The sequence below is a fragment of the Platichthys flesus genome, chromosome 8, assembly GCF_949316205.1.
Source record: "Platichthys flesus chromosome 8, fPlaFle2.1, whole genome shotgun sequence".
Classification (NCBI taxonomy): Eukaryota; Metazoa; Chordata; class Actinopteri; order Pleuronectiformes; family Pleuronectidae; genus Platichthys; species Platichthys flesus.
In genome coordinates, this window is record NC_084952.1 from 10,203,173 (window position 1) to 10,227,650 (window position 24,478).

General features: G+C 43.9%; 1 protein-coding gene across 1 annotated transcript in view; it reads right to left on the minus strand.

Annotated features, from left to right (window-relative positions):
• LOC133959067 (A disintegrin and metalloproteinase with thrombospondin motifs 2-like) overlaps positions 1–24,478 on the minus strand; it is a 108,432-nt gene that overhangs the window by 46,895 nt on the left and 37,059 nt on the right. The window contains exon 3 of the mRNA XM_062394152.1: positions 13,661–13,835. Coding sequence (XP_062250136.1) covers positions 13,661–13,835 — 175 coding nt within the window. The remainder of the gene's footprint in view (positions 1–13,660; positions 13,836–24,478) is intronic.

Below are 24,478 nucleotides of genomic sequence, written 5' to 3' on the forward strand. Positions count from 1 at the left end.
CTCTAATCATGTGACTGTATTTGTTAAACTGTTTATATGTCTTGTTGGGAAGAAGTTACAAGTTGGACTTTCATAGATAAATAAGGATTAAAAAAGGTGGAGAACAAAGGATGCAGAGGGGCCCCATGCCTGTGTTCGCCCTTGGGCCCCCAAATGTCTAAATCCGCCACTGATTCTGTAGGTGGACGTCTGCTGCTCATAACCACTTTGCGCCTACATTTTAGCAAATATCTGACCAGTTTCACAACATTACATAGAGTGTTAACAACAGCCAGAGCTGGAAGAGAGTGTGTGGCAGAGCCCGCCATTTGTAACATGGTTATCCGGTTATCCAAGAAGAATTTAAGACACTAATTTACAAGGGATGGATGACAGATGGACAGTTCAGGGAACAGAAAGAAAAAGCAGAGGAATCAAGGTCAAAAGGAGAAAACAAGGGCAAGAAAAGGGAGCAGTTGAGCTGCTGTGTGTGAAGCAGCGTGTGAGTAGAAGTAACACACATTTGTGATCACGAGCCAGAACGATGGGGTTTGTTGGCGTGACCGGGAGCCCTTTCAGAAATCTCCCAGAGTTCTGAGCAGTGGCAGGAATGCAGGAGAACGAGGTGGATCACAGGGGGAGCCTGGGTAATATGCCAGCGATGGGAACTAACTTTTCTCCGGCGTCAGCACATCTGCTGCGGCCGATGATCCATCTCCCTCTCACCGCCACGGAGCGACACTGTGACAGCACACACACGACACCGAGGACTCGCCAGCACGCTCGGTAATTGTCTCAGCGTGATTGTGACCACAGCTGCAGTGGACACGTTACATGGAAGCAAAAGGGGTTCCACAGTCAGTTCCTCCAGACTGTGGAAACCAGTGGCTCAACGACATCACGGGCTCCTCAGATGCAGATGACCTCACGTTAAAGCAAAGTGAATCGTGGATCTGAATCTGGGGGCAAATCCAGGAATTTATTTTCAGCCCATAACATCGAGTTTTTGAACATTCTCACTGATTTCCCAAACAAATCAGACATATTTTGGTCTGTTTGCAACTTGGTGCAGCTATTGAGCCTTGGCGGAGGTATGAGCTCTACTGAATGCTCTTCTATTCAAATATATGTTCATAGGTACAGTGAAGGGGCGACAGGAAGAGGGTAAGAGCAAAGGGATAGACACAGAGTCAAGTTTAACCTATTGTATGTGTCCCAACTATTCGGTTATTGAGTCCCTCCCGCCTGGTTAGAGTAGATTTCACACCAGAAGATGAAGAACAAGTGTCTTTGCTAGTTTCAGATCGATGCAATTGTTATTTCATTCAGTTTCCCGCTGTATATAGATTATGCACCTGAGCGTTCCTGGGTGTGTTGTTCTCAAAATGAGGCATGGTAATGTGCATCGCTAGCATGCTACAGCGGAAAGTGATTTCGAAAACAAAAGTCTAACGATATTTTAGCTGTGCTAGCAATATACGTCTTCATGTGTGGATTCACATCGTACAGACACTCTGCTCGTTTCAAACACAGAGGATCTGCTCGTGAGCAAAGTGAAAGTTCCTCCACTAAGAAGTCCTTTCTCTGAGTACCTAGCAAATTCACAATTTAGATATGAATCTGCCATAGCGTACAGGAGCTTTTAACGGGAATTTTGATTGCATGTTACGCCCAAAACACAGCCATGATTAATGAAGAAACTAAGTACAACCTCTTGAATCATAAGTCTGGCACGGCGATCTTCTGCCCTGTCGTTAAAATAGCAAAACTGGATTAGCATACGACCTGAACGTACTCAGAGCATTTGCTTTTCACCGGGCACTTAGAGCCGAGTAAACTTCACATCACAAATTCACTTTGTGTAAATTTATTGTAAGACAGGTTACTTTTTTTTTTTTACACCCCATTAAATAGGAAACATATGTGCAAACCGCTCATTACCAATTCAAAATAATGTATTTCACAGCAACTCCTGACAGTTTCAGTATAACTGATATGTTGCACTACTTAAAGGTTTTTATACACCTTTTTTCTCCTTGTCTGAGGAGTATTTTCTGTTCCTTCAAGGGCACCTTCAGGTTACTGCATGAGAGGCTGATTGAGTTCTTGGCCTTTGTGTCCATCCTTTATGATTTATGTTTTAATGGTTATGTTTAAGCCATTTGCAACACTTTGTTAATGTCAGGGAAAGACTGTGGTTCTGGTTAAAAAGTTTATGCACAGTGATGTGTTTTCCCTCTAGTATTTCACCAAAATTCGCGCAAAAAGTGATTCATTTTATTAATTACAGTTTGTTGTGTGTGGGCATTGACTGGGACTGGCAGAGTTTAAGAAACACATCCGTGCAGGTGCTATTTGAAACATCTTTTTTTTCATTCTATTGTGTTATTTTTCTTTTTTGCTGACGTAAGCATGTGCACAGTAACGTTGCACGTGTGCACTACACACGTACACAAGCGCACAGTGGACAGACTAACCCGCTCTATAAGCCATTACTTTCACTCCACCACAATTCGTACTTCTGTTAATTAATTAAGGCGTTATATTAAGGGTAATCTGCCATAATAAACAAAATCGCTCTACATGTTACTATTGAATTTTCAATTCCCCTCAATTACAATTAATTATGGTATCCATTTCCCGATGAGGCATATCGCCTTGCTCGGCTTCTCAGCAACTCAACAGAGGCTTAATCATGCTGCTGCACCACAATACACAGGGTGTGAACAGAGTGTGTGAGACAAGAAAAACACAATTAAAAAGTGTCATTAGTTGATTGTGGCTCTGAAAAATGAAGACTAATAACTCAGGCTTTAGTGAGCCTCCGACCGACGCTGTTACTGTAATTGCTCCACACATGCATACATCATTAAAGGTCAGGGATCAACGGCATAAGGACAAACACCACACGACTGTCACTCCGGTTCATCGGGTGCAGTAAACAGAATGACAAATATGTATTTTCAGCTCCTGCTAAGCTCTAAGCAGGCTTTGTTTTCTCCTCCCTCTCTCTATCCTCTCATCTCTGCCGCCTTTCTCCACTTTTATTTGAGCTAAATCGGAACGTATCAGAATAATGCCACAAGACATGTCAGCCGGTGGGAGAGAGAAACTGAGGACATGGACGGACATGATTGGAAATTCTCTTCTCCTCATCCGACTGCTCTTAGCGAGATCCACATGATCCTCACATTTAAGGTGATAAATCTAAAAAAATCCATCCATCAATGACCTGTCCGACCCCCTTTTTTTTTTACGTACGAGCCGTCTGAGCCATTAGTGTCTGTCCTCGGTGCTCACGGCTCGTATTGTAGACATCATTGAATGAAGAAGCATGGGCCTGTGTTTTATTCAATTAAACCTCCCTAGGGGGCGCAGCAGCAAATGAACTGCAGCCTAACAAACTCCCACCGCCACACATCACTCTGCTAATCAGACAGCAGCCATGAGGCGCACACCCCACTTTGACAATCTCCTTCTCGCTACACGGAGCGCCGTGCATTATTGCCGCCGTGCAAAAGAGAAATGTAGCCCGGCTTTGTTTGTGACAACCGCAGATTAGTCTTCAAAACTGATTTCAAAATAAAATGTAGAGCCCATGCTTAAAAGTGGAGGCATAGCGATGCTGTGGCAGCCCTGAGACATTATCAAAATGATAAAAGTTTTACATTATCCTTTATATTCACTTGTATATTTTGATAAACCCAATCCAAGTGTTATTAATATCCAACTTTGCTTTTGGTTAAAACGATCACTTCTGCTGGAGACATTGAGTTTTCATAAAAATAAAATGTATTGATTCGTTTTCAAATAGTCCAAGGTCAACAGATCTCAACAAGTAAGAAGCCATTACAGATGAGAAGTGCTAATGGTGCTAATGGTGCAGCTACTGCATGAGGTCACATGTCACCAGATGGAACTGGGTAAACTCCTTCTATCAATGAAGATCGTTTGATCTTTTAATTAAAAGATCAAAAGAAAGGTGATAATTGGACCCTCAGCTAGTCAATTTTTTTGCTCCTTGATATTTCTGGCTTTAGGATATAAAAAAATAATATTTAATACACATTTTCATGCAAATAGATTTCATCACAGACACAAACATCTAAGAGAGCAAAACCACACACTTCTTCACGACTCTAATGATTTTGCACTTGAGGAACATGTTTACTCACTGAAGGAGATAACTACTACTACACACACACACCCGCACACACACACACGCACACACGGACACACACACACACACACACACACAGAGCAGAGAAACTGCAGTAATAGCAGTGAAAGTATTTGGGTCTCCAGAGCAATGAAAGCCTCATTCACATGAGAGGCTCCATTAACCTCTGAATCTGCTGCCACAGTATTACATCCTCTTACACGACTACATTAACCAACTGTTTTGTGTTCTGGTGAGTGGCTGCTCACATACCGAGGACCATTATTTTGCAGTTTAAAGGCCCTGCATGCCCTGGTGTTTTCATTCCTTATTCTGGCTGATTAGAGCTGAGTTTATGTTGATGCTGGGTGGAGCCGTGCTGCCAGTCACCGAACTGTACGATTATGATAAAGGTTTTAATCTCCCTTTGACACGGAGCTATACAATCAAGACAAAATAACAGACAATATATAGGGTTTTTTTCCCAGCATTGTTCTATAGAAGCTTTAACGTGAGAAAACAATGTCCAGCTCAAGTGTGCACATCAAGGAAGCTTATTCAGCGACGGCAGCAGCTCCCACACTTCTCTGAGTAGCGCCATATTTAACACTATGTGTGTGTGTGTGTGTGTGTGTGTGTCTGTGCGTGCATACAGAGTGTGTTTGCGGCCCTGTGACAGTAGTGGGAGGAAGGAAGTCACACGCCATCTCATCTTCCATGAGCTTCTGTCCCTGAGGTTGACTGGTTACATAACTGATGCTAACACAGAACACTGGGCACCTCCAGGGAGGTCTGTTGCATGTAACTGTAGTCACATAACTGTACCTGCTGAGTGTGTGCGAACCCCATGGCTTAATAAATAATTAACATTCTATGATATTATGTCATATACATAATCATAGTCCAGATACTGCGTGTTGCTCTTAAAATTTCATGGATGATGATTTTATTTTCTAAAAATGATAATTTACATCACAGGCCGAGCAGGTTTACCGGCTTTGTTATCAATTAAACGTAATTATCTTATTTATTTATTTTTTTAAACCAAGCATATAAACTATTTCTCTGCTCCACAGTTAAAAGTTCCTCTCCTGACATTTATTAAACCACTAAAAACTCTGTGCCACAAAATGACATATTTAAAAGGTTCCCCCCCCCCCCACCCCACCCCTCCCCCTCTAAAATAAAATCCCTTCATGGCCTTGGAAAGGTTTGGATGTAACTCTACACCTTTGCCTCATTAAGTATTCACAGATTTATGAATATGCAAATGAGCCCGAGCTTTAAGCCCTAAGCTGCTCGCCTGCAGCCCCAACTCCGCTCGTCGAACACACAAACCTGCTGCTGCTTGTTTTCTGTTTTGTTTTCAGCGGGCTGCATGACGGTGAGCAGTAACACCGGAGTCACACGTACATGTTCAAGACCAGAAGATGAAGAAATAGAGGATATATCGTACAGGGTTGCCCCAACGAGTTGACGTGTCGGAAAGATAATGTGCGTCATGTTTCAACCTCTATAATTACAGAGACATAATGGTCAGAAATCACTCAAGACTTTTGCTTGATAACGTTATTTAACAGTTACGAATGTTTGGAAAACTTTGGTCCCGAACTCCAGCTCTGATTTAGCTAACTATAAATTAGCTTGCAAATTACTGATATTTAACTCACCCTCCTCCTCCACGTGAAAGAAGCCCAGCAGCGCAAGTTGACCAGATTGGTTCCCTAAGTATGTGAATTATGGAACTCTGGCTCTGATTTGTCTTTTTCTTTCCACACTTCACTAGTACTTTGCAGTTCAAAGGTCAGCCAGTATATATAGTATATAGTATATTTTAACATGGCTAAAAAGTTAGTTTTCGGAAAATAAAAAAGGACTCAGACTAATCACCTGGTTAAGACAGATATACCATCTAATGATAAGGTTTTACAATGTAATCATATACACACATATACATTTCAAATATTCTAACCCAACACTTAATCCCTGTTCTATATCAATAATTATAATAACTTGATCCTGAAGTCTGGTCGTGCACGCCGATTACTGTTCACTTTAAATATCAAAACACATGGACAGGCACTGTGTAGCAGGATTTTCAGTCAAGGGTCTGTTTCTGAAAGTATGACAGCGATCCAGCCGAGGCTCAGAAGGTGCTAATCTTTTCAGAACACTATGATCACCCTAATTATAGTGAGGCTCTCTCAATCACTGAGGCTGTAATAACACTATTCTCTTTATCCCTCAGAGGCTTCCCTTCCTCTCTACCTCGTCCTCTACCGACTCTCTCTCTTTGTCTCACAGACAGACAGACACCAACACACACACCTAGACACACACACAGACACACACACAGACGGTGTGTGTGGGTCAGTGAAGCAGTGACGGCAGCAGACAGGAGCAGGGGTCAGCCGCACCCTGCTATTATCCCCGGAGTCCTGCTCTTTTTAGAGGCAGCGCTGGGGCACACAGAGTGACGGCTCATTGGGGGCCTGCTGGGAGCTTACTAGCAGGTGAAGAGTCGGATGAGCCGGAGGGAGAAGCCACACAAAGGGACACCGCGCAGGCACACTCACAAATACACACTTACACACCAGCAGACGCACAAATGCTGTCAGTCAGTCATGGGTAAAACAGGCAAGAAATAAAACCTGCAAAACGCACGGGGGAGCACACACACACACACGCAGCAATGCATGACTGCATACACATGCACACACACACACACACACACACACACACACACACACACACACACACACACACACACACACACACACACATGCTCAGTGTGGTAATAAGCCAGTCGTGCTCTCCAGGGATAGAGCCAGTGGCCACATAGTGGGAGAGAGGAAGCAGCTGTCTGCTGGAATACTTCCCCTCCTAGCACTGTAATTTCCTCCCAGAGGCACACCTGGGCCAGCACTCGTTCACACATATATGTGTATATATGTTTGTGTGTGTGCATGTGTGCATGTGTGTGCGTGTACGATGTATACGTGTGAGTGCGTGCACCTGTTTTGTCTTTCGTGTGCGTGTGCTTCTGCTCGGCTTAGAGCACGCCTGTTTATGCACTGATGCACACTGCTGATCCGGAGTGGATCCCTGCTGCCCAATATCACACTCAAATTATAGAGAATTACACCTTATTCTTTCCAGAAAACATATGTTTGGTAGAAAATGCAAGCTGTGAAACGGCGTATGGTGCCGCTGATCAGCCGACCTGAACTCAGCGGCGGCAACGGCTGCTACAATGTGGCCAGAACTAAACAAACTGGTGATCTGAGACCAGTGCCTAGTTATAAACTGTTTTAATGTGCAGTGTTTGATGTGTTTAAAGTGTTTTAAAATCATTGTGAGTGTATAAGTCTTAGCTGAGTAATTGTCAATTAACACATTCTTCGGAACACTATTTACATTTAGTCTGGGCTGCTATCTTTAGCTTCACAGCACATATTTAACATTGAACCGCAGTATAATGGTTCACAGAAGTTTATGTTTCCAGATTGTGAAACCTAACCTGTGTTAAACTCTAGTTTTTCTTTCTATAAATGCTCGGCCTCAGGCAGGCGAGCCCTGGTGAATGACATTGTTTATATAAACGGCTAAACTGTGAAGGAGTTCCCCTCCAAAAAGTACTTATTTTAAACATCCGACTAAAGGCTCCTGAACTCATTCATACCAGAGGGCTCAGAGACAGACATCTTTGCTTCAGGGTGAACAGGAAGACACTGCTGGAATGGGAATATGCTGCTTCGGGAACTGGCAAACTGTGAAGAGGAAATCTTTAGGACAGGTTAGGAACAAGTCAACAGTTTACTGAGGCTACATGATGTAAATCAAACATCGGGAGGTGATCACAACTGAAAAGTCACTGCACAGGAAAGTTGTGTTGAGGGCAGAGTTTTTCATTTATAGTTACTACAATGCAGTGTCCGTACATATGCCTGTTTGGAGTGGTCTGTGAAACAAATTACTGTTCACGTGCGTCAGTTTCATAAAAGTTTGAATATTTTTCTCGAATTGTGTAATTTTTTTCATATATCACATTTCGAATGTGAATCTTCAAACCCCAGTTCAAAACATTTCAATTTTTCCCATCAGCTCGATATATTAAGCGTTGCAACGACAGAACAAACGTCGTGCTTGCCTTGGTTCTCTGGATGTGGCTGGCAGGTTGGAGATCAGCACCCGTGAATATCTGTGTCAGTCCAATATGGTGAAATAAAACAAATTGTAATCATAAAGATGATCCGGTGGGAAAGATTATATTGCCGGCAGTTGTCCGACCACAACTGCAGTTCACCCGAGGACAACGAGGAAGACGTGTGCCACTCGCCTGTTGGCACACCGCCCGGCCGCCACTGACTGGAAGAGGCTGTTTACCACTGTTACCACTGTTAATTCTCATTTTATTAATATTTCATATTTTGCATGTCCAAATCGCACCAAACTCAACACTGCACTTCCCCAGGCCCTTAACAACACACAAGTCAAGTGGGATACGGATAAAGATGAAGATTGGTAGATAGAAGATAAATCCTTTGTTTTCACTTCAGGGTCGGTTGGTCTGACTACTCCTGGTCTTTGAGACCTCATATACCTCAGACCCTGTACCTATAGACCTCAGCTGAATAAAACTGTGATTTCCCTTCAAAGTTGTCCACATTCACTTCCAGCTATCGTTGGTAAAGGTCCAAAGGACAAAGTTTAGAGGATGTTCTTGGCACAATCCCTTAAATAGGCCTTGGGTGACGTCAGAGGAATGTCACCTTCCGAGTGTTTGCAGGAGGCTATTTGGGATTCCAACCAGAGTCACGCTGTACTGCAAAGTGTCGGACCCCCCCCCCACACTCCCATCCCCTTGTTACACTCTGAGGATGGGGCAATTTATGAGTTGTGTACGTGTGTTTGCTCACATCTCTAAGTGCTTAAACACGAGACTCCTCTTAAAACCTTGCACCGTTTCGACTATCCTCATGTCACACGGGCACAGGCCGATGGGAAAAAAGACCGAAAAGTGAGGAGCGAGAGAGGAAGAGAGAGAGAGAGAGAGAGAGAGAGAGAGAGAGAGAGAGAGAGGAAGAGAGAGAGAGAGAGAGAGAGAGAGAGAGAGAGGAAGAGCGAGAGAGAGGAAGAGAGAGAGAGTGGGTTCTCCAGGGAGGCCCCTTCTTTTCCGGGATGCGAGAGGCAGACATTAAGCTGCAGTGACGAGCACCGGCGGCCTCTGTCTGACCCTCTCCAACTTCCTCTCAGTCCAGGCGGAGGCTGACGCGTCACAGTGTCGGCGCCGTGTGATGCGGCTGCAGCAGCGACGACACAACACTGACCTAACGACTTCACGACAGCCCGGGACAATAAAGCACAACCGAACAAGACCTTCAACAACAGCACAGGGCAGCGGGGCCTCGAGGTGTGGGGGGGGGGGGGGGGGACGGATCCGGGGTTTTGTGCAGACGCTTCAGGTCCCCGTGTAGCTGCCTCAGTCCTCCGCCCAGTGGCAGCCCAGCACCTAATTGCGATCTCTTTGCCCCAGAGGCCGCAGGGAGCCTCTCTGACACAACAACAATGCAGCTGAAATGTCAATGAAAACAAGTCGGACTGCAAAGGACTTTATTTTTGTATCATAAATCCATGGCTGACTGTGTGCGACAGCTCAGAACAGAGCAGACGGATACCAGGGAACCATAACATGGCGTGAAGCAGCCAATAGGGCGGCTGCTTTAGTGCAGAGAAGAGAAACGTGGGAAGAAAAAAAAGATGATGCTGAAAACTGGTGACATTTAAGCCCAATATTAATATGAGATTTGAATAAAGGTAGCAGACTAGGTGAGGGGGATTATGGGAAAAAAAGCCCTCTGGTAGTCCATCTGTCTGGGCATGTCTCAGTACCCTGGACACACAGCGCCGCACTAGCACACAAACGCATGCTGGTGTGCACGCAGCTGGAGCAACACACCCACACAGACAGTCCAGTCTCCCAGGACAAAACACGAAACTCCACCTTCACCGTCCAGCCTCAGAAAATAAAAGAAACACACACAGACACACAAACACACACATCTGCAGATGGCGGAGAGCGAGAGGAGAGTTTAGCTCGGTGAAGCTGGACAGAGACGAGACCGGGGAAGGAAATAAAATTAGCAGAACAGAGGGAACATTGATCAATTCCGGAGATAAAAGAAGGAGATAAAATAAAATTGTAAGAGTGGAAGTGGAGACAGATTGAAGGATGGCGCTCCGTCCGCCGAGCGAAAAATGAATGGAAATCCTTCGTTTTCCATCGCCGCAGCGATTAATTGACAAATGTGCCACATTAATAATAAAGCTTGCTCTCTCCACTTAGGACATTGATTCACACCTCCTCAGCTTACGGTGTGAGAAGCCGATCAATCTCGCTCCGTCTTCATCTCTCTTTCTCTCCTTCTTGAGCTCCTCTATTACCTTGCTAAATATAAATTCCTCCCCTCTGTCTTTAGCCAGGAAATGAGTCCAACATTCAATAACTGGCTGTGGATTGAGCCCGCTCGTGCAAAAGGAGATCTCCAGAAATGATTGATTGATTTCTAATTAATTCACCATTTCCCTGATTGATCTACGGCTGGGGAGTGATTGTCAGGGCACGAAGAAAATAAGAGAGGGGGACAGAATATGATTTGATTCGAGTGGAGGAAGGAGGGAGGAGAGAAGCTTCAGAAGAAGAAGGGGACGAGTGTAAAGGCAGGTGGATCCATACTTTGCGTCCGAAGTGTCCATGAGCTTGTAATATCACAGTGGTTAATGATGTAACAACTGGAAGGTAAAACCGTATGTTTACATAACGCTGTGGTCGAGAATAACCGAGACGAAGGGACAAAAGGCGAAAAGACTCAGAGAAAGAAAAAGAGAGATCCACATGAAATGCTGCAGGGAGCATGTCTGTCTGTTCGTCTGTCTGTGTGTCTGTCTGTCTGTGTAGCCTTGAAAATCCCAGCACTCAAATCCAGACAACCACAGAACTCATGCCCACGCCGTACGCACAAAACACACACAAACACTGTGGCCGCTCCTATCCTACGCTATTGATCTGCACCCCACTCTTCATTAGAAAGAAGGATTCAAAGGCAACAAGGAGCAGTGAGATGTATTGTGTGTGTGTGTGTGTGTGTGTGTGTGCGTGTGTGTGTGTGTGTGTGGGTGCATGTGTGTGTGTGTGTGTCTGCATGTCTGTGTGCATTCAGCATGGGTGTGTGTGTGTGTTCACATGTATAATGATCAAGGGAGTTGTGTAAGCTGAATGTGGTTACATCCTATATGTGTCATAGTTTTATTTTTTTCTTTCGAGGATGCGTGTGTGTGTGTGTGTGTGTGTGTGTGTTTGTGTATGTGTCTGTGTGTGTGTGCGCGTGTGTATGGATGTACTGCCAGGTATCAGTAACAGTGGGAGCAGATCTGTGTTACTCTAATGCAGTCTGTCCTCACTGGGTGTTCCTATGGAAACTCTCTCTCTCTCTCTCTCTCTCTCTCTCTCACCCTGTATATTATTAGACATTCTTAAATCAACTGCTCAGAATAGGAAGACACATCTCCTCTATTGAAAGACGCTTGTTATGAAGCAGTCGAAAGCACCTGTAAAACACGGGAGACTCCGTTCTTTGAGAATGGTTTGACTGAGAGGGATAGATTGAGAGGCCGACTCTGGCCGGGGTCACGAGTGATTGACTCTCGGGCCTCGGATCAGCTTCTACAGACACAAGCCTGAGGTGCACATCAGGCTTCTTTTCTTATTGTTAACAATGTACAATCCGCTCTTCTGTCTCATTAGTTGTCGATTGTATGGGACGTGTCTCACAGTGTATTATAACACTGCTCCTCTACATCCTCTCTGTTCATGTGCATTAAATGTTCCACTCAGGCTTTAGATTAATAAAATATATAAATATGTTCCTGTGTTGTTGTCTTTTTACAAGTTTGTGTTACTGTAGGGAGTTGCTGAAACAGAGCAGAACCACAAAGGGCCTTCGAAATTTACGATTAAAAAGACAATTTCTCTGCTTAGGATTGGTGGTTTGAGTTAAAATTCAATAACAAATACATCTAGATTGCAAACTTCAACTTTGTGTTACTTCAGCTAAAAGACAAAGTAAAACAAAACCATGTGCGATAATTTCGTTTGATTAATGTGATTCAAGTGCAACCCCTCATCTCGTCCTCTGAGAAAATGTTTCATTATCAGTTTCATAACTATTCACAGCCAGATTTTATTTTTCTAATTTCATTCTGAATGAATAAGCCTCCGACCGTAACACAAATGAAAACAAACGCAGAGATGAATTGTCGGGATGAAAATATGATTTTTGCTTTTGTGATGACGTTCGCATCTCGAGTATTAAAGCCTCTTTGAATACAAATTCTTCCCTCTAATCCGAGCGGATACCGGCTTCGTCAAGCACTGATCATCGCGTCCTCTAAAACAATGTTCCCTGTTGTGGTTTGTTTGTTCATTTATTTCATCTGTGGAGGGAAAGACCGAGGCAGACGCGCTGAGAAAAAGCAAAGACTCGGGCGATGGCTGTTAATTGTTAAAGCAGTGGATGAATCTAAAAGAGGAGGGTGTTACCAATCCTCACGAGAGAATTAGTGCAGTGGCAGGAGGATGTGTCTGAGTGCGTGTGGGTGTAATCTTTTTGACAGCAGGGTAGCGCTCACACTGTGCCTCACACTGATTTCATACAATAGTGAGATGTGATTATGTAATCAGGTGTGTATGAGGGAACAATGCTTTAAAAACCTCTTAAGAGGCGGGTGACTTTCGCCTAAAACACCTGTGTGAGGAATACCCAAAGTAAATTGAAAGCTGTTCTTGAACCATTTGGAGCACATGCATGATCTTGGTCTCTTTTGAAAGTAAACATTCTGAACTTCAGAATCACTCTAAGTGCTAATGGCATTGAGTAATAGCAGTTAGCACACATTTGAGTAGAAGGTTTTTATTTTCCGCCTGAATATTTTTATTAAACAGATGCCTGCAGGTGACTCTAGCTGGGACTTATGAGCTGGAAAACCCATTGGGACCCTAGCATGAAGCCTTGACTAGCCAAAGTTCAAATTTGATAACAATACCACAGAAAATTAATATTTTACAGATTTTTTCCTAAGCGCATGTCTAGGCGTTTTCCGTGTGGTGATCGGATTTTGGAATGGTACATACATCAGTGGAATCAGAATAATGTTGCATTAGTACCTAGCTGTACGATGCAGTTCTGTAAATAACAATGTTTGACGCTGATCGGTAAAACAGCGCACCTTTAGGCGCCGCCGGGAGGATGACGCACAGCTGGTTAATACTCGTGTGAGCTTTATTTTGGAGGAGGAGACCTGCGCGGAATTTACAGGAGAAAAAAATGAAAATCTGCAAGACAATCTTTGACCCAACGAGAAATCTTTCATTTTCTCGTTGGTTCATCAGGAACTCTAAGTTGAAATGAAGTGTGCCTGTGAAGCATCCTGTGAAGGGTGTGTGAGTGCTCGCCGCAGACTGACCTCTGGCATGGAAGTCTGCCGCCTCGCCGCCAATGGGCGCCTTCTTCACAGCCGAGGAGCGATAGACGATGTGCGTCCTTCCTTCTCCTCCCTTCGCCTCCTCTTCGATGACTCCATCGCCCTTCTCCACCGGCTCGATAAAAAACTCCTCTTGCTCCGTCCTGATCATTCCGGCCTGAAAGAGAGCGGAGAAAATTAATTGGATGACACGACAAAGCGAGTAGGTGACCACGTATCGTAACACCCAGCTGCTGCGCCTCCCTTGTTTTCCCCTCACTCCCTAATTTGAGGAAGGAAACATCCCATTGCTTGACTCCATTGCGGTGCTAGGTTTTGGGAGGGGGGGGGGGGGGGGGGCAGTGATCCCTCCTGGGGTCCCCGAGGAAGGCAAGAGTGACACCTGACATCACAAATGGCCGACACAAGAGCAGGAGATGAGACTGTCCCACTCCCATCCTGAACTAACACATTCTGTCAGGTAATTCCCCAAGTCCACCTTGCACTCACACACACACTAACACATAAACACACACGCACACACACACAAAACCGCAAACTCACAGGAAGGAGAGAGGAGGAAGCCTGAAAGAGTTGGAGCGGAGTAAAGGAGCGTGCATTCGGAACACGCACAAGAAAAGGGAGTTGCGTGCACACACAGGGAAAACAGGCTCTGGGAAAATTGCCCGTCACTCTCCCTTATTCGATCTGTCTGTTTAAGACAACCGGTAATTACCAAGGCAACGCGCTGCTGTGGGGGGAAGCCATGGGGGAGAACACACGGAGAGGCTTTGGAGAGGAAGAGCACGAAAGAAAGAGAGGGATAAATGAAGAAGAGAGAAAACATCGATATGATCAGTGACTCGTCCGGGTCTCCCTCTGCTCTGACAGGAGATGGAAGATGGAAGGGATGATGAGCAGGCTGAAGAGACGAGACTCAGCTGATGATAACAAATAAAAATATAAAGTCTACGTTACAAAAGAATGTGGGATGAAAACCGCACTGCACAGGGTTGTCAGGAGAGGAATCGTCGTTTGAAACAACTTTATTTCTGGGATTCTGCAGGTTTCAATGTAATACAAGTTCAATTTAGGAATTGTGAACCATATTGAATGAAATTTAAGACCAACACTTTCTCAATATTTCTTTCCCCTAATATCTTATCCTATTTAAGACTTTTACATTTTAGACTTTTTAATATCGTGCGGAATCCTTGCCAATGTCTACATATTATTATTTTTTTTTTTTTTTTAAATAATTTGTTGAAATCTTTTTTCTTCATCCAAGCTGAGCGATTCAAACAGGTGCTTTTATGTCTTATGGGTGTAAAACCCTCAAAGAAAAACGTTTGCAACATTTTAGACTTTATACTCAAACTGTAAAAAACAAACAAAATCCAACCCAATTAGGAAGTATAACACATCCACCAAGTCGACAACATCATGATATGTGCAACAAAAACAAGTAAATAGACAGACACCATCGTGAACAGCTGAACACAATAAAGGATCCTTGGGTCTATTCGATTTTCAGTACAAACTACAGATGTTCCAATACCGTTGTTCTCTTCCCAGTACTTATTCTGATACCTGGACTTTGTTAAATGGCTGATGTGAGTACTGATCCGATACCAGTGTATTTTAAAAAAACACAATTACATAGTCGCCGCAGTATTAGAGACATTCCTGATGCTGGTGTCTGCATATCCTCTCTCCTGTAAACAACTGCCCAGAAACAAATAGGTGGTGAATGCAGTGACACATTGGAACGCTTAAGAGCAGCTTAAGTACTTAAGTTGTTGTGTGGCCAGAACCTCAACTAAAAGAATGATGTTATTTGACACATCAACACGTTTCTGCCCCCCCCCCCCCCAAAAGAAAAACAATAAATAAATTCAGTGACTCCAGGTTTAAGGGCGAACGCTGGATGGATACAGACTCATCACAAATAACGACATTACACAATCCGAATGTTAAAAGTACAAACAAAAAAGGTAAGAGCTAGATTGTCCTTGGCTTTTGAGTGTTGATAAACTTTTGTATTTATTTATCAGACTTTTGTTCCCTTACTGGTGCCTGAAGAGTCAAACTGGTGAAGGTATTTTTTCATTTGCATAATCTGTTTTGCAGAGATTTCTAAGTGTGTGCAAATCTGTGCTGATTTGAAATAAAATCGAGTGGATTAAAATGTGGTTTGCTGTAAGAAACACAACGAGATACCTCCAACACGTAGCTCAGAATCCTAATGTGCCTTCAGCTATAAGGTTTGTTTTAATTTAAGCGGACAGTCGGGCCTTGGCTGAGGAATGCTCCTCACTGAGTGCCATTGTAGTTACATAATGAAAAGACACAGATATCAAGTATTGATATCAGTCATCATCGCATTTGAGCTCTAAATAAAAGGGAGTTTTAGACCTCGTATGTTCCTTGAATGTCCCACTGAGGCTGATTTAACAGAAACTGCATATTAACTAAAGTGGCCACTGAAAAAATAAAAAGCTCCTCTCTACTCTTCTCGTCCTCTCCCTTTCTCCTTTCTCACACCCTCCTCCTCCTCCTCCTATCTCTCCCTCTGTCAGTCTGGGGCTTTGGTCCCAGAAGGATGTGGACAAGCCGCTGACCTGCCCTCTCTCTCTCTCTCTCTCTCCTTCTCTCTCTCTCACTCCACCGCTCCCTCTTCTCATCCCTCCATTTCCCGGAGCCGTGGTGCAGCATTCCGATCGCGGCTGATGGGTCTGCGATGGTGCATGCGTTCCCACCCCAGAATACCAAGCAGAGGCGAGAGGAGAGCTGTGTCAAAGAAAAAAGATGACATGCGGGACTGGGAGACGTGGTTGGATCGATCAGACCCAGTGCGCAGGGGGCAGGGGGCTGCAGAGAGGGGAAGGTGTGAGCGAGCCGAGGAACTGGACACGTCCTTGGGAGAAAAAAACCTGATGTGAATAAAGCATCAAAGCTTCTTCACACATTTCCATAGTGAGAGGCCTCGTCTTCAGCTCTTCTAAAGGAGAGGCAGCCGGGGCCTGTAGTGGAGGGGATGACCAAACACCATGTCCAGAGCACTGAGAGAAATTCATCACAGCAAACTGGCATCTGTTATGAGTTGGGTTATACAGAGACATTTAGGGCTGAGGGCCAATAGTAAGGAGCTATCGATCAAGACCAACCACATTGTTGGAAGTTTCTGACACTTATGTACACAAGTTGAGTGGTAGGAAATAACCAAAAAATGTACTTTAAATCTATTTTTTAAGTCAAAAAGGGTAGAGGCCCAACAATCTTCTTAAATTGGATCCAGCTCACATACTTAAAATGTTGTTTTTGCATTATGCTGCTAAGTGCTAACTAAAACATGACTTCCATGGCAGAGATACTGTAACTATGCATGTATCTAAACACCTATCTCAGGAACTAATAAGAAATTAAACCTGTATGGTTGTCAATGTCTGGGAACTTGGTGAGTTTTGACAGCTCTGAGTAAAGCAAGGTATAATTTGTTGTAAATTGCTTCTTCTGGGGAATAGAGAATCAAATTCATAGTGCAAAAATTCAAAGAGTGTTGGAATCTATTCAAAAACCTACTATTTGTTTGTATGTGAAGAATATTCACGTTAAGTTATATCTTCTATAAATGGTCACACACTCAGACTGCAGAGTAACGCAGGTCATAGAAAGTATCTCATGATTTACCGTTCACCAGCTACCAAAGAAATTCGTCAGACTGTTTCAGACAATGTGACTGGAAGCTCTTTTCTTATTACAGTGAAGTCATGTTGCTCCTTGGGCTGATGAGCCTGACGATGTGTAACAAGGTTTGATGAGTTCAAAGTGAGTGAATCAGACCTGCTGCCCTCGTGACACGTTTCAATCCGTCAGCTTCCTGCGTCTGTCTCGTTGTCACCTGCACTGATTTGAACTTGTTTAATTAATCTGCATTGTCTCTTTATTTATTTCTGAACATACTGTAAACATGTGTATTTAAAAGTGATATTTATTTATTTTGCATTTTATTATAAGAATATTATTTTTACTTCACACAGGAAGTATCACTGGACATCTGGATGAAAAGGTCAAGGCTGAGTATCTTCTTTATACACAACAACAAGCTAGTCCGGGACTCCACCCTTATATTCATTCAAACTGCATCAATTTGCACACACTCATATAGAGCATCAGTCCTTTTCATCATCAAGATCCATGTATTATTCCCTGGGAAATCAGTGAAAATGTCAGAGACACCAACGTTAAAGAAAGTGAAAAACATTTGTCCGCATCTGTCTCAAGATTTTCTGAGGTCTTCCTCAGTCTTCGTCCTTTCCTTACACCACGTTTCATAGAAATCTGTTCAGTAGCGTTTGTGTTATCGTACTGACAAATGAAAGAAGTAGACATGTCTGATAACCTCCTCAGCGAAGAGACTAATCCACTGACCTTGTAGTGGGGAGTTTTAACAATTCTCATCCTGCAGGACCTTGGCCCACTGAAAAGTAAAAGGACCATCATTTTGCCTCGAGAGACTGGTTTATATTTTCTAAGAAGGAGTGAAACGCCTCCACTACTTACATGGCTACAAATACCGTTTTAGGGATGATTGGAAATAAAACTCCATCATTAGGAATAAAGATAACAACTCAACGTATATAATAAGGGTGTCATTATTCTCATGGCCACTGCAATGGGGGCATAAACCACAACCCTACTTACAGAGACCCGGAGCCCATCTGCAGTCTCCAGATCTGGATCCTACACATCCAGTGTCCAGTTACAACACGGGGACCCTCTGTGTTTGCAGAGCTCTATTTGAAGACGTGAGCGGAGAGTAACACGTTTCCCAGTAAGTGTCCTGTGGGGCACGTGAGAAGGTGGAGTAGAAAGAAAGGCGGAGCTGGAGTGGAGGAGCTGATGTTGAGGTGGCGATCAAAGTCGCACCCGGTAGGGGCCGTTCAGCTCTGTCCAGTGCAGCCAGTCTCTGTGTGTGTGTGTGTGAGAGAGTGTGTGTTTGATCTGGTGTCACTATGTGTGTGTTTGATGTGATTCATAACCCTGCTACTGCTGCCTCACTTCACACACAGTGGCACACATGCACATCCACAGGCAGCCAGTCAGGGCAGACAAACACACACATCCCCACACAAATACAGCTTTGATAGTGACTCACTCTCACTGTGCAACCCCTCCAATTCATTCACCCTTTGAGTCACAAGGAAATCAGGCTTACACAATGGCATAGCTGATTTGAAAAATCCGACACACTTCAGAGGGAGAGATTAAGAGGACACGTCACCGCGCGGGTATAAGGACTGTTTTATTTAATCACATCAGCAGCAAATTGCACCTTTATGGTTCCCCGCCAACCTCGGGGGGGAAGCCAAGTTTTTGTGTTTGGATTATGAATATTGGCTCCGGCAAAAAAAAACAAAAGTGGATTTATATGAAATTTATGAAGGTGGCTCGGAAGCAAAGCTATTTTAAACATTGAGGGAAGCTAAACATATAAGACATTTATGATCCTTGGCAAACCTTTCGTCTCTGCGGCTTCGCTCTCACAGGAGGAAACAAGGTGAGGAGCACCCGGAGCCGGACGACAGACAGAACCGCAACACCGGTGGAGTTCTGAGAAAGACTCATTAAGTGAATTAAATAATTTGTCTTGCGTCCTGAAGAGTGAGGCCTGATCGAGGATACGCAAGGGGGGGGGGGGGGGTGACCGATGCAGCAAACAGAACTGATCAAACGCAAACACAGGGAAGGAGGGAGGCCTCGTCATACTTAAACCTTCTCCCCCCCCCAGCCCGACTGTCCTCTCTCAGCTGCACAAACACTGACAAACACATATTCAGGCCCACAGACGATGACGGGTTGCGTGTGTGTCTGTGTGCGTGAGTGGAAGCCTGATGCCTGTGTGATCTTGGCCGTGCACGACATAGCGATGCAGGCCCATCCCTGTCGCGCGGCTCAGCTCATTACGCAGAGTGCTCTCTAAAAATGGCCACTGGGGAAAGAACAATACAGTGAGCACACACCTATATGACCTACAGTCATGCAGCTCTGTCCCAGTCAACCTCTGCTTTCTCCATCTCATTTGCAAATTGTTCTTCTTTGACCTACATTTCTCTTTTTTATCGCAGCATGTCAGAGAACAAGCACATGAACACACACACACACACACACACACACACAAACACACACAATCGCTGGGTCGTTTCACATTTGAACTCTCATCTCAGGACCTGAAGGAAGACGCGACCTATCCAGACCTGGACCTATAACCAATAAATCATTTAGAGTAGTCGTATTCTGACAGAGCGTTTCTATTTTAACTGGAGCAACTTTATTAGGCCTCATGTCATTGGTTCAGCAGCCCGGGAAACTCACAGACCAATTGCATACGTTGAAAATCATCTCATGTGATGCCACTCAGCCAATCACATCTGTGAATTCCAATGAGCGTAGACAGTGATAACTGAGACAAGTAAGAAAGAAAAAGAAAAGAAAAAGCACCTTGCTCTAAAAAGAGAAAAATGGTGACAAGAGAAAAAGGACAAACTGAGCTAAATCAAGCTCTTTATTTATTAAAAAAAATAAGCTTTCTGGTGTGTACTTTATCTTTCTCTTAGTACTATTAAAGTAATTGAAATAATGTAATAAAGGGAATTTATCTATAATCCCTCTGGGTCAATAAAAACTGATGCTATAGACGTTACGGTGATATATCTGGACCTCTAAGAATATGAATTGATTACTTCTGTTTTTGAGATGATGGGGGGGAGACAACATGGAACTGGGAAGACTCTCTGTGAGCCCCCCCCCCCCCCCCCCCCCTTACTGTCAAAGTTATCTCCAGTAAGATTGTCCATCTCATGAGTCCGGGCTCCTTCTGTCTCTCTACCCTCCATCCTTGATGCCATATAATCTGTTTATCCATCGCTTTCTGCTTTCCACTTTTCTTTTCCATCTCTCCTTCATCTTTTCTTACAAGTCCGTGAGCACTCCATACTCAGTCGGGGTGAAGACAGGGTCAGGTGTTAGAAAAAAGAGGACAGACAAAAGGCGACAGAGCACTGCCCATATGATTTAAACAGACAATTGGATGGTGGGCCTAAGAATAGCTGGAGTAAGACAAACCGGGTTAGCCTGACCACATGATGTGTGGAAATGTTGGTTCAGCGCGAGACGCTTGACACAGACAGAAATACAGTTGCTGACAGTCTGGCCGATAGACTGAGAGACACAGTGCCAGCCAGACAGGCGGTTGGTTTAAAGGAGGCTGCCTCAATATTCCGTTCTCGCTTTCTCTTTCTCTCTCTCCCTTTCTCTCTATCTCCCAAGACCTGTTGTTATTCATCAGGACAGAAGCTCCCTCCCTCTGTTTTCTGTCCAAACAGAGATTATGAATCAGCAGTATGAGGGAAGGGAAAAGCAGAGGAAATGGAGACAGAGTGAGCAGAGGAGTTAAGGGCTGGAGAAATGTGTGATGACCAGCAGGGGAGAGGTGATACAAGAAAGGAAGCAGTAGGTCTACAAAAAACACTGACAGTGAAATGAGAATTAAGATCATAAAGTTAGAGAAAAGAAAAATAGACATGAGTTGAATGAATTATACGGAGAGACGTTAAAAGCAAACAGAGGAGGTAAATATTTAGGAAAAGAGATGGTAATTTTCTCCATAATCGGCTCAACACTGGAATAAAACACAAAGTCTTCCTCCACCTCCTCCTCCATCACTGTTCCTCCCTCTGTCTCACTCCTCTCGCTCGCTCCTCTCAGCAGTCTGACAGCTTTACAGAGCCAAAAGGCTCTTGGCCGGGCCAACATGGAGGAAAGTGTGGGATATGCTTACAAGATCCACTCCACACTTAGTCTCCTCTCTTTTGTTTTTGCAGGGTGGCTCAGGTATTAGCAGAGGGCCTGTGCTTTTGTAAAGGGGGGGGGGGGGGGGGGGGGGTAGGTTTGCTGGAAAGGCCCGGAGGCTCTACGATATAAAACTGATATACCGTTGATTAAACTATAGTCCAACCGTACACATCACAAGCTGCTCTGTCTGATCTTGTTTTTACGTTCACATCGTCACTCGTGTCAAAGTGCCATTGTCACACACATCAAAAAAACACATCAAAAAAAAAAAGTGCCCTGAACGTAGAAGACACAGACGAAGATGTCAAGAGAGCTTTACAGCCTTATCAGTCTGATCATAGAGGTCAGACTGATACATAAAGACTAAAAGGAATTGTAGTACGACAAATTCATGACCTTTTATTTCTTCTAAAACCATTGTGAATCTGTGCAGTAAAACAGCCCAATTGGTTTGCTAGTGAGAGGACTGACACGTTTAAGACGACTACAGCTTAATCTTTACAGATCTTTAGCTTCTGTGTAGTCCCTGCCATCACTGTGCTCTTGCCAACACTTACTCTCAGACACACACACACAGACACACACAAAGCACCGGCCAAGCCCCCATCAACCCCTCTTACCGGCCCAGCCCAGCCCAGCCATCGATCAGTGTGTGAGTTTGTGTGTGTGTGTGTGTGTGTGTGTGTGTGTGTGTGTGTGTGTGTGTGTGTGTGTGTGTGTGTGTGTGTGCTTGTGCGTGTGCGTGTGTGTGTGCGGGCTTCCGGATTGATAAATGACCCCGATTAGTGGCGACTGACCGCTCTGTGATTGCAATCTAAGTGCAGCAGAACAGCTGTTCCCAGAGCAGTGTTGTCTCGAGCAGTGTGTGTTTAATATAACAGCACTTTTAATGAATTACAAGCCAACCGCAGGCCTGGGATCTGCCTGTCCAGTATTAATTACACTGCTACACCTAGAAATGTTATGCAGGACATCGCAAAAATGATCCAAAATGAAGAATCTGGTGTAATTACAAACAGAATATCATATTTAGATCTCTGCTCATTCAGTCCACTACAGTTGTTTGCTTTTAATTTGATTTGCTGGAATGTGGATAAACGATGTTTGTCTGAACAAGAGTCTGCGATAAAACACAATAAAGCTGTTTACTTCTTCTCACTTTGAAGAGATCCCTATGTCTTAGTTACTGGTCACTCCCCTTATGTCTCACTCTTCCACCCACCCTCCTGACCCTCTCTCTCTCTCTCTCTCTCTCTCACACGCACACACAGTCATGCACCCATGACTTCCGAGGATATTACATTGACTTACTTTCATTTAAAGAAACTAAGTCTTACCTAAATACTTGTCTAACCCTAACAGTTAACCTAACCTTAGCCTAGCCTTTGATCATATGTCCACCTTAAAACGTCTGATTTACATAACTAGCCTTCTTTCCGATGAGGACATCAAGTCCTTATAATGTGACTGTAGCCGGATTTAGGTCCCCACAACGTGAGTATTACCTGGGCTACACACACACACATGCACACACAGATCCACACCCATCCTCATCCTTATCTCTACTCTATCTCTTTATCTCCACATCTATTGGATATACCTGTAACCTAGCAACAGAGCACAGCGAAGACCCTCCCCCTACCTGCTCGTTGCACTGACTGCTGAACCTGTCGGCCAATCAAACAGTCTCAGGGCGGCAACACGAGCCAATCAAATGTTTGCTGGAACAGGGAGTTGTCCCCCCTCTGCACTCCACGCTTTTTGACCCCACAAATGGGCAGACGAAACGCACATGCACATGCACATGCACATTTAACGCATGCTCTTCACACACAGCACCACACTACATGCTTGCACACTACACACACACACACACACACACAGTCTCTTGAGGCCACCAGGAGAGATCACAGGATCTCACTGACTTGCCTGTTGAATTCATATCAACCAATCCTTCATTAGCAGAAAAAGCTACCTGTGGAAACATAGTACACGTGTGAGTGTGTGGTTGTGTAACTGTTGATTACCAAAATGCAAAATGCACTTCCATGACGACATGTATCATTTTGCTCAAGGCCTGCAGAAAATGCAGAACATGAACAGCGTGCACAAGATGAAGCTGGATGAAGTGTATTTTTATATGAGAACAAGCTCTCAGTGTTTTGTCAGGTGATATTTCTTCTCTGTTGGAGAGTTACCAACATCACGGCGGATCAAATATGTCCTCTGTGCTGGTCTGTCTCTCAGACCACTGCCCACTACATCTCCATTTATTGCTCTCTGCGTGTGACGGTGAATGAAATGTGCGACGGTGATAGAGTGTGATTCACACACTCACACCCGATGTCGGTTGTGGTAAATAATAACAATAATAAACAAATTAAAATGTGCCTGTCCAAATAACGTCAAGTGGTGTTGTGTTTAAAACCTCAGTGACTCCATGAAACGGAAATCTGTTCCTTTGTTTATGTGTTATTTTGCAGAGAACCAAATATACGCACCGGGGTAAAAATCTGTAATGAATATTTTTAATTCTGCTTCCTCCAGACATTGTTTAGCACTTATTTAGTACATATTTGGGTTTATTATTGCCACAAAAAGAATAAATAAACAAATTATAGTAATCTAATGAAGAAGTCATTCACTTCTGTTCTAACGAAACAACAAACTTACACATCTTTATACTACAATCACACAACTTATTGAAAGTTGTGAGTATTAAAGTATTGAAGTGCAATCGGATTAACAAACTTTGGTATTTACTAGCTTAAATATATTTCATCTTTTCACAAAAACATATTAACGGGTCAATAACTACGGCTGGTATTCCAAGAATTCCAGGTATGAAATCTGTGTAGATAACAGTGTATGTTTGTGCGCGGTAGAGTGCAGATGAGTCTAGGAAGCCAAATGAGGGCAAACTGGGCTGTTCTGTATATTGATAGTTATTTTTCCATGTCTTCATGT